Source organism: Zea mays, chromosome 6, assembly GCF_902167145.1.
Source record: "Zea mays cultivar B73 chromosome 6, Zm-B73-REFERENCE-NAM-5.0, whole genome shotgun sequence".
NCBI classification, from domain to species: Eukaryota; Viridiplantae; Streptophyta; class Magnoliopsida; order Poales; family Poaceae; genus Zea; species Zea mays.
Genome location: NC_050101.1, coordinates 143,560,020 through 143,571,385, shown reverse-complemented (window position 1 = coordinate 143,571,385; position 11,366 = coordinate 143,560,020). Strand labels below are relative to the sequence as shown.

General features: G+C 40.7%; 1 protein-coding gene and 1 pseudogene across 1 annotated transcript; one reads left to right on the top strand and one right to left on the bottom strand.

Moving 5' to 3' along the window:
* Nucleotides 1-3,246: 3,246 nt before the first annotated feature.
* On the top strand, nucleotides 3,247-7,227 carry LOC103631458 (ABC transporter C family member 8-like; annotated as a pseudogene).
* Nucleotides 7,228-7,337: 110 nt separating this feature from the next.
* On the bottom strand, nucleotides 7,338-10,374 carry LOC100272647 (pollen-specific protein SF21). The gene is made up of 11 exons (NM_001147105.2): nucleotides 10,083-10,374; nucleotides 9,348-9,447; nucleotides 9,151-9,248; nucleotides 8,956-9,044; nucleotides 8,787-8,847; nucleotides 8,611-8,697; nucleotides 8,453-8,530; nucleotides 8,306-8,362; nucleotides 8,164-8,219; nucleotides 7,935-8,070; nucleotides 7,338-7,841 (listed from the first exon to the last, which is right to left on the bottom strand). Exons 1-11 carry the CDS (start codon nucleotides 10,146-10,148, stop codon nucleotides 7,620-7,622), a joined length of 1,050 nt encoding a protein of 349 aa, NP_001140577.1. The 5' UTR covers nucleotides 10,149-10,374; the 3' UTR covers nucleotides 7,338-7,619.
* Between the last annotated feature and the right edge of the window lie 992 nt (nucleotides 10,375-11,366).

Below are 11,366 nucleotides of genomic sequence, written 5' to 3'. Positions count from 1 at the left end.
TCGCCCCGCAGGATTGCAGTAGTATATAATTCTAATCCTATGATGCGGCACGCAGAGCATTTCAAACAATTCCTGAAAATAATTGCCAAAACTCGTGTATTCCTAACCGACCAAAATTAACTATGAGGAAATGAAGTAATGAACACATGTACTCTCCTCAAGTTTTGGCTTCCAAAAGACACCATGTTTGGACGGCAGCAGCCTAGGAGGCAGATGATCCTAGCCACAGACACAAAAAATTGAACGGCTGATGTTACCACCTATGCCATGCAAGAACGTGCCTGCTACCATCCAAACATGCCCCAAATTCGTGCAACATCATCAGTCATTGTGTGTGTGATCTGATGTCCTCTCACTCCTAGCCACAAAAAAGCTAAAATAGACGCTGACCACTAATTACTGACAACAACAGTTGAAAGCATTGTGATGATTTCAAAAATCAAAGACAGAGTATAGCAACACAATATACTAGTGTATCTCAAGAAGCAGAAGAATTATATAAAATTTATTTGACATGATCTCTATAAAGTTCAAGGTTTCTATTAGTATAGAGATTGTCTTTTCGTTTAAATGATGAATCTTCTGCATCCTTAAATAGAGAAAATTTTGGGAGACGTTAGGTTGGTACAAAGATAAGAATGAAACTGTGAGAAACACCTTGGATCGTGATGGTCTAAATTGTCAAATGTTTTCTCTAGAAATTCAAAAAGGATCTTACAAGATGTCGTGGGAAAGAAATAATTGAGATAATCATGGGGAAAACAATGAAACAAAGTTTTCTATTCTTATAGACGAGTCACGCGATATATTAGTGAAAGAGCAAATGATTGTTTTGTTGAGCTATATGGACAACGAATAAAAAGTCATTGAACGATTTCTTACTCTAAAACGTGTCATAGATAGGGATGAAAACGGTCGGTAAACACTAAAACCATTATCGTTTTCATATTTTTTATCGAAAACAAAATCGAAAACGGTAACTCCGGAAACGGAAACGATATCGGTATTTCGGAAACATCGAAAACGAAAGTTCGGTGCGGAAAATACACCGGTAACGGTCGAAATCTAAAATACGATCGGTAAACATATCAAACTTCACAATAAAACAAAATTGACAAAAGATCACAAATACCACAAGTTCACAATTCATGATATAACAAGTTCACAAGGATCACAAATTTATAATATAAAAAGTTTACAAAGATCACAAGTTCACAGTATAACAAGTTCATAAAGATCACAAGTTCACAGACTCAAATTTCACAATATCCACTCGATTTAGTTGGCATGGCATGCTTACTCATGAAATATTTTTTCCTCACATAAAGAGTTTTTTCACAGCCTCACAGGAAAACTCTAAAATCTAGTGTGTGGAAAAGACATACTGTCGGCTATCTATCATTATATATTACTAATACATAACATGTGCATAGAAAATGGTGGATTCGTTCGAGAGACCAAATCGTTAATCTCAACTGCCTTCCAATACCATCTAACCCCAAAAAAATCTTAAAACGTCAAAAAAATAAAAAATAAGTAATACTTATCCAGAGATGTACAGGCGATGCGAAAAAATCACATGCAGGAAAATTCCGAAAAAATTCCGAGACACAATTCCGGAAATTTCCGAGACATAAATCCGGTAATTTCCGACAAAAACCGGTAACCGATGGAAACGGTCGGTAAAACACCACGCCGATTCCGATACCGATTCCGACAGAAAATTCCGAAAATCGATTCCGTTTTCGAAAAATACCGTTACCGATGAATCCGATCGAAAAATTTTGAAATCGGTTTCCGGAATTCCGAAAAATTCCGAAACCGTTTTCATCCCTAGTCATAGATACTACTTTAGATGCACTAAATCATGCCTTGCTTAGTATTTTTAGTAGGTGTAACCTACCCATCACTAGGCTAAGAGGAGAAGGATAAGATGGAGCTTAAAATAGAAGTTAATTTAATGGGCTACAAAAAAGAATATTGGATGAAAACCTCTATGCTTCTTATGCACATTACTTCGCTCATTCGTTAACTTACCGTCTCTTTAGCTACCCGCACCGCCTTGTCTTGGATCACCATATGCGTTGACTATGTTTGAGCTTCTGTTTGGTTACCTGGAGACACAAGCTGCATGAGTGGATGCAAAATAAACCATTTTGTAGCTATTTGGTTGCATCCGCTGGTACGCAGGAAACTGTCGTATGCGGTCAATCAGGGCCACCGGAGCCTGGGCGTCCAGGCACAGGCACCCAATCAGGCGCTTAATGATCATTTCAGTTGCTAGTTCCTGCTCATCTATTCATAATTTTTGGTATATTTCTTTGATTGTGAGCACAACAATGATATCATGTAAGAGGAGAGATGTATTAATAGAAGCACGTCATCAAGATATTTTGAAAAAGCTTGAGAATGGTGAGGTATTTCATCAAGAAACCAATCTTATTAGGCTCAGTGATACTAGATGGAGCTAAGTTTGATTAATTTATATCAAATTTGGAACTCAATGATAGACTATGTTTAATCTGTTAATTTAGATCTCCATTTGTTTGACTTCGCATTTCGTGTACACCTATCCCTTATGTTGGATTCCTACTAACTTCATGCATCTCTATATTGCACTAAAATTTTCTAGGTTAAGTATGATAATGTTTGCTACACTAGATAGTATAGTGGTACTAAGATGTCATGTTTATATGTTACTGTATGATAATAGTCGTTCTAGAGCGAGATTTTTTTTTCAATTTATTACCACAGACTTGTATAGACAAAACGTCTTTGTGATGATCTCTCGTTGCAGACACGTATAGACAAAACATGTCTATGATAAAGAGGTACCATAAATATTTTTTTTATAAGCGTATGTGCACAAATGTGTTTTCTCTTTACACATCTGAGATATATACATATTATTGCCGCATATTTAGAGCGTGTTTGGTTTCTAAAGACTAATTTTTAGTCCCTCCACTTTATTTTATTTTAGTACCTAAATTATCAAATAATATTTTAGTTTCCGTATTTAGCAATTTAGTAACTAAAATAGAATAAAATAGAGGAACTAAAAATTTGTCCCTATAAACAAACATCCCCTTACCCTTCTATAATGCTAATCATATATGAATGATGAGAAACATAAAATCCGCGTCTATGATTTAGATTGAGAATATGTCAATTGTTTGTATATAGTGATTATAATGCAGATTTAGCTGTCATGTACATGCTCGTGTTGTCGGCTAATGTATTATTTGTATGGAAGCATACGTTTCACAGACGTCCTCGATATAGAGCGGCACTGTTCGCGACAATGTACTCTTCGGAAAGCCCAGGAACACCGAGGATTGCGAGAACCGAGAAGGCGATAAGGTGTTGCGCATTGGGCAAGGACATCGAGAACTTCCCGCATGGGGACCTGACGGAGATTGGTCAGAGAGACTTGAACATGAGTGGAGGACAGAAGCAAAGGACTCAGCTCTCGAGAGCGTCTACAACAATGCAGACATTTACCTTCTCGATGACCCTTTTAGTGTCGTTGATGCACATACAACTGCTACTGTTTTCAATGTAAGAATGCATCCGACTGTCACAGATAAATGATCGTTTCATTGATATGTCTGAAGCTCCTGAATGTATATATGTAGGATTTTGTGATGGCAGTACTCAAGGACAAGACTGTGATTCTTGTGACACATCAGGTGGAGTTCCTTTCCAAGGTTGACAAGATTCTGGTGAGTAACTTTGTCACTATAGATTATTATCTTGAGATCACTGGTTAAGCAAGCGTATCCTTCCACCCAGGTCATGGAAAATGGGGAGATAACTCAATAAGGAACCCATGGCGTGCTTCTGTATAGTCTGGCACAGCATTCGAACAGCTTGTCAGTGCTCACAGGGACTCAAAAGCAGCACTGGACGCTCGGTCCCAGGATCGTGGGAAAGGAGCAGAAGTACTCCAGAAGCAAGTATAGACGATACCACCGAACAACGAAGCGGAAACCTCCGATGCTAATCTCCTGCCGGTCCAGCTTACAGAAGAGGACAAGAGGGAGCTAGGAGAAGCTGGACTGAAACCGCCTCTTCGCCTATGTCAGGACTCAGGAGCCTTCTTGCTGCTCACTTCGGCCTGAAAGCGTCGAGGGAGTTCTTTTCAGGGTTCATGGATTCGTTGTTCAGGGCCCCGATGCCGGGTTCTTTGACTCCACTCCTACTGGAAGGATCATGACCCGGGTAAAACTATTCAAAATACATCGATTACCTGTCGACGTTTTAGGGATTGTGATTGCTGGCTGATTCCTTTATGTTCTTAACTCTGCAGGTTTCGTCTGATCTTAGCATCTTGGACTTCGACGTCCCGTACACGATGACCTTCGTGATCACGGGCACGATCGAAGTGGCAGCAACCATGATTATCATGATCGTGGTTACCTGGCAAGTAGTACTCGTGGCCGTTCCTGCAGTCGTTGTTCTGCTTATACATTGAGGTGAACGTCGTTCCTGGCTCTGGCATGGCGAGGCAAATGAAATTATAACGGTGGTAATTAATGTTGCAGAGATACTACATCGCATCGACGAGGGAGCTAGTAAGGATCAATTGAACTACAAAGGCGCATGTCATGAACTTCGCGGCAGAGTCGATGCTGGGAGTGACCACCATAAGGGCCTTTGCAGCCACGAACATGTTTGTTCAGAGAAACCTTCAGTTCATAGACACAGATGCGACGCTGTTCTTCTACACCAATGCAGCGCTGGAGTGGGTGCTTTTGCGTGTGCAAATCTTATAGTGCGTTTGGTTTTGGAACGAAGTGGGTTGGATTGAAACTAACCCATTTTTTTGATTGAGTCACCCGTTTCTTGTTTGGTTTAAGTGACGGGTTGAACTCAATTTTTTGTTTGATTACATGGTTGAAGTGGGTTGAAGCTGCACCATCTCTTGTTTGGTTTCGTGATGAGAGATGAATAAAAGATGAACTGAATATGATCACCTTTCTGGTCACATTATCACAGTAAGGATGATAAAGCCTAAAACTCAACAAAACTGAGTACATAAATAACTTTTTTTCATACACTTCTATTCAAAGCTAAATCTTTAGGTTTTCATCTTTGTAAGTCTCTTTTAATTGCTTCTTCCCATCTCAATTTCGGTCTTCATCTTGGTTTCTTCTCATTGTTATTACACCTTAGGATCCTACAACGAACTATTGTTCAAACCATCTGAACTAATATTCGGCTTTCTTCTATCTCTAAGCTATCTTGTATATTTGATTTCTTCTATAGGCACAAATCCAATGCAATATATATGTTTCTGCAACAATTATTTGTTCAACACTGCCTTTTAGTTTTTTGGTACCCTCTTATCATATACAATGCCATATGCTTGATTCTACTTTATCCACCCTACTTAAATTCTATGGCTAACATCTTCATCTTTTTTTCTCTCGAAATGGCTAACATCTTCATATATTAATCTCTACGTTTTTCTGTATCATTGATCCTAAGTAGTAAAGGTACCTTTCTGGGCACTATTTGACCTTCTAAACCAATATCCTCTTTCTCATGTATAGTTATGATCATATCTCACATATTCATCGTTTCAATTCTACTGAGTCTGTCCAAAGTCTCCTATCACAACGATAGTTTCCTATTTACTTCTACTCGGCTTTCATCAACTAGCACTATATTGTCTACAAAAAGCATACATCAAGGGGTATCCCCTTGTATGCCCTTGTAACCTTATTCATCACCAAGCAAAAAGAGGTCAGGGCTCAAAGCTAATACTTAATGTAGTCCTATTCTAATCGCAAAGTCATATGTGTCCACATCACTTGTTCAAACACTAATCACAATATTGTTGTACATGTTGTTAATAAGTCTAACATGCTCCGTTGGAACTTTATGTTTTTTTAAAAACCCATCACATAACATTTCTTGGTATTTTATCATAAGACTTCTTTAAGTCAATGAAAATAATGTGTAGGTTCTTCTGCTTCCTATATTGTTGCATCACTTGTCCTATTAGGAAAATGGCTTCCATAATTCATCTTTCAGACACGAAACCAAATTGGTTCAAAGTGATCTCGTTATGTCCCAATGGGGTCCATTCGGGTTTCATCTCTATTAGAATTTCTAAGTTTAATGTTAGCTCGCCAACTCTATCATAACCCACCTACTTCAGGGCTTGGAGCCTGCTATGTCGAGACAACTTAGACGGAGTTGACTAGTACACATACATTCTGAAAAAAAAATCATAACAAGTATTTTAGCATATAACAATATAGCAACATTGCACTTCTTGTATTGCACTTGGGGATAAATCCTGGTCCTAATGTACAAGTCTTCTGTAGGTTTTAGATAAGTGCCAACAGAAGAAAACAGTCAGTGCCCTTCCTGGACTACTTGAATCACCAGGTGAGTATGACACTGTCGTCTGGAACCAATCGGATATTCCATCTATGTCAAATTATAAGTCATTCCACCTTCCTAGAAAGTCAAACTACCTTAACTTTGATCAAATATATATAATAAAATAATAATTATTATGATAATAAATAAATAACCTTATATTCTTCATTAATCATATTTTATTGTTGATGTTTTAAATCTTTGTGATTCTTTATATAATTTTAGTCAAATTTGAGATGCTTTAACTTCTAAAAAACATAAGATAACTTATAATGTAAAATTGATGGAGTACAATTCTGTCAGAACTGCATAGCACTGAGAGCTCCCTGAATGCTAATCATCCTGACATTTTGAGTGAGTGATGACGGCAAGAACTGGAGCGGCGGCCAACGACAGCTCTTCTGCCTTGCGCGTGTTCTCCTCCGAAGGAACAAGATACTAGTCCTTGACGAGGCGACAGCATCCATCGACTCAGGCACCGACGCCATCCTGCAGGGGGGGGGGGGGGGGGGGGGGGGGGTCATCGAGAAAGAATTATCTGGCTGCACAGTCATCACCATAGCGCACAGGGTTCCAACTGTCACGGACATTGACATGGTCATGGTCCTTTCCTACGGTAAGCACTAAGCACTCCTCCTAACCATCCTGGTTGAGAGTTGAGACACATTCACTGACAAAGTAGAGCCTTTCTGGAGTATCGCCAAGTTGATGTAATAGGTTTCTGCCATATCTGCAGGCAAGATGGTCGAGTACAGCGCGCCATCGGTTCTGATGGAAGATAAGAACTCTGCATTTTGTAAGCTTGTCGATGAGTACTGGTCCAACTATAACTGAATTTGCAAGGAAATCAAATAGGTATGTATGTCAAGCACTTTGTGATCCAGAAACAACAGGTGCAGTAGCGCAACAGATGACAAAGTTTTGTCGCCATGAAATTTGAACATCTGAAACCCTGGAGATGGATTCTTATTGTTCCTGTCAAAGTACTTTGAGATTTACATTTGTGCTGAAAGCCGGCGACTACACAAACTAATTGAACAAAGACACATCCTGGTTACCCGTTACCTCCACTACAGGGTCCCTCTTATACCCTTTTTTTTGTGATGTACATGATATATAGGTTATCTCCAACAGGAATGGCCATTTGCCATGTTATACAACTGCAAGAGGATTCTAAGACAGGTAGCCTGCCTTTCATTCTGGTTCAAAAGGCTTGCTTGCCAGTGCTACAAACTGATACCAACCCGGGTCTTTATCGGCTTCAGCTTCACACCCATACTCTCAGGAGACAGCAGCTCAGGCGATATACAGCATGGGCTCAGTGGACTGCGAGGGCTGCTGCTTAGCTGATACGGCCTGTAGAGCCCGTATCCCATGAGGAAGTACTCCATTGGCATCACCATCGCGTGGGGCTGCTCCTCGGTCACAAGGGAGCCACAGTCCTGCACCTGCAGTTAACTAACTCGTCTGAGCATCCGCCTTTGTTCCAGACATGTTTCTATCAGGAGATGGCATCACACATATACACCCAGACACATTACCTCAACTAACGCGCAGTATCTGCGGTCCAGTTTTGTGGCCATGTGGATAGCATCCTCGTGGAACTGTGAGCTCTCCCCGACGAAGATCAGCGTGCGGCATTGCAGCTTCTTTAACGAATCTGTTAAGTCATGCCTCCTGGTGGAGAGGAAACCCGTATGAGCATCAAGGTTCCAGAGATGAATTCTCTCGTTAAAAAAAATAAAAAAAAATAAACGAATAGCAACATACTCGTTTATTGAGTGAAGAAACCGCCAGATATTTTCGCCCTGCTTGTCATCAAGTAACTGCATATAAAAATCAACAGTAAGCAACCACTAGTATTATACAACCAAGAAAATATACAAACTGAAAAAAAGAGAGGGAGGCTAACACTTCTACTGGCTCGCACTATGTCGGATTCAGGACACTGTGCATCCCCACGCAGCTTCTGCAGACTCATATCAGTGCGTCAGTTAATGGAAACAATAGACTACGGGTCCCAAGAAAACAAGACGAGAATATTGAGATCTTAACCAACCTTGCTAAAGTACCGTTGAAGCAAGCACTCCTTGACCAGGCCTTGATTCCCGTAGTAATAAAGCAAATTTAATAACACCTGTTGTATGATCTGTCATTATTAGTACTCATTAGCATTAGAGAGAAAACGGTAAGTTGTCACTGATAGATGTAAGTTACTTTATTATACAGCCACTCGCTCCACGACGGGGACTTGCACAGAGGGGAAACCAGCATCAATCCTATTACCCTCTCCCGGTATTTCGTCTATTGAAGAGTATAAAATCCTTGTTAACTCAACATAGGATAGTGATTTTGTATCAAGTTACAAGTCTGAATGAAGTGTGAGAACATACCGCAAAGAGAGTGAGAACATACGCACCAGCGGTGACACCAAGGCACATCACAGATCCTAAACTGAATGAAGTGTGACTAAAATCAGATCCATGGGGTTACCGAATGAGTAGCTTTCAAGAATGAAGAAGCCATGCATTAGGACTACAATGCCATGCCACAACACAGTACCTGAAGAAATCAAGCACATCTGCGACTTGATCAGCGAGATCATCAACAGATGGCACCGGCACATCTGACGACATTGGAGCTGCTCCCATCTGTAGGACTCTTAACAAAAGCCACACAGCAAAGATCATGTAAGTAACCAACTCGAAATACAGACGCAGCACACCTTGTCACAGGGATTGAACCAGCATCACTGACCTCGTGTCCCTGGGGATTGATGTGGTAGACACAGAAGTTGTGTAGCAGCAAAGACGCCACTTCCGGGCAGAAGAAAAATGCTTGGAAACAGGACAGGTCTGCCCAAGCCAATTGGGAACAGCGAGATATAAACAATGTTCAGTCATGCCAGTTATCAGTGAATCAGAAAAAAAAAATCCTCGATCGACAGCACTTACAGTTCAGAGCTACATCCGGGTACGTTATAAGCGCTGGCTTGTCCTCGTCTCCGTACACGGCAACGGTTACAGAACCACATCTCGTCCTCACAAGATGATCCTGGGGAAGAAGAAGAAAAAGTAGTCACCTTTTAGCAGCTATTTCAGCGGCACTGACCACACCAAGCCAAAAAGAAGAACAGAAAAAAAAATGAGAGAACAGCATGGAAGTGGAACAGACAAAGTTTGGCAGATTTCGGATGACTCCCATAATAACAGATGAACACATTGACCAAATACAGGTAGCAGTTTCAAGAACAAACATTAGAATTCCGGCATGTTCATCGTATAACACAAGCACATAGCTATAAAAATGAAATGAACATTGCAGAATTCTGTGCACCTGTGGTTGACAGAGAAGACAAAAAGACAGCAAAACTTTCGGGTTACAAAAAAATCATCACCGAAAAGCGAAAGCGTTTGACGACATGACAGACGAAAACGTATTACTATATAAATAAATTGAGTTTCACCGAACCAGTGATCTCTATCTCTCTAAGCAGAATGAAAAGGCTAGACTCTACACAACAACACATAAAGAAACCAAACTCAGTTCAATTGCCATCTAATAAACTAACTGAAATCAACCAGTACAAAAAAAAAAAACAGAACCGCGCGGCCCAAAATTGAAAGCCAGAGCGGAAAAGGCATCTCCATCTGGAACGGAAGCACGAAAAGAGCCACATGTCGTCGGACCTTGCCGCCGAAGGAGATCCGCTCGACGTCCACCGACACGGAACCGGAGCCGCTTGATTCCGCCATTGCTCCTTCCGCGACCCCCCGGACCCGTCCTTCTTCGGCTCATACCGCCTCTCCGCCACCGCGCGTGGGCGCCTGTATATATACGGCGCCGCATGCTAGCGCTCCTGCTCGGCTGCTCGGTTGGCCACCGACGAACCGACGAGGGGTCAAACTCACCGGGTGGGTCGTCGTACCCTGCCGCCTAACCCAGCAGGCCCCGAGGCCCAACTGTTTGGGATTGGATTAGTTGCGGCCGCACTTGCTCACGTCGCCGTTCCTCTTACCTCTGGGGCCATGCTGTCACTGACCGTCAGACCTGGCCTGGGTGCCTGGGAGTCCTCAGGCTCGCTCGCACTGGGGATAGTGGGGAAACAGTATTTTCTCCGCGGTGGCGTAGAGCTGCTTGGTTTGCTGTCAGGCGATGGTTTAGAGCCATTGGCAATTTTGCCATTATCATTTGTGGGCTTCGCCAATATGTCATCGGACCCACAAATCATAGACACAGACGGTCCCACCAGTCATAGACACGGGATGACATAATAACATGCAGCCAAAATTGAGAGTGACAAAATAGCAAAATAGCCTGATGGTTTATATGTAATATGAAAAACTGTTTGGTTTACTCATCGATATTTTAGGCATAAATGTCACTTTGGGAAACAAGACAACAACAAATTTTTTTTACTACAGAGTCCTTCATTGATGATATTGCACATGTTTCACTGTTAGAAAATGACATCTTAGGGCTAGTTTGGGAACCATAATTTTCCGAGGGATTTTTTATTTTCCTAAGGTCTTGTTTGTTTTCTTTCATTTTGAGGAATTGGAATCTTACTAGTGGAATATGTTATTTTTTTTAGAATGTGACATTCCACCACTTTCCAAAGTTATCATATAAGCCTACCTCAAATTCATGGGGTGAGAGATGAAAATTGATTCTATTGATTTACATGCTATGTTTCCGATGTACAACTTATATCACACTCTTCTACTTGCTCCGCTATAACATAAATTTAGTATATAACTATCTCTCTCATATGATTTAGAATAATATATAAATATATTACATATATAAATATATGAACTTAATTAGTTTTGTCTAAATTATAATTATTAAAATGGAATTCAATTCCAACGAAACAAACGGGGCCTAAGAAAAATTAGTTCATTTTCTCATGGAAAAATAGAAATTCCTTAGAAAATTGAGGTTTCCAAACTAGCTCTTATCATTGGGGTTTT

Bases quoted from the DNA above. Each gene is read 5' to 3' on its own strand.
- LOC100272647 (NM_001147105.2), bottom strand. From the start codon at position 10,148: ATGGCGGAATCAAGCGGCTCCGGTTCCGTGTCGGTGGACGTCGAGCGG. The intron at 8,698-8,786 runs GTATGTTCTCAC...ACTCTTCAATAG, and splicing joins ATGTTCTCACTCTCTTTGCG to ACGAAATACCGGGAGAGGGT. The intron at 8,363-8,452 runs GTTGGTTAAGAT...ATGAGTCTGCAG, and splicing joins TTCAACGGTACTTTAGCAAG to AAGCTGCGTGGGGATGCACA.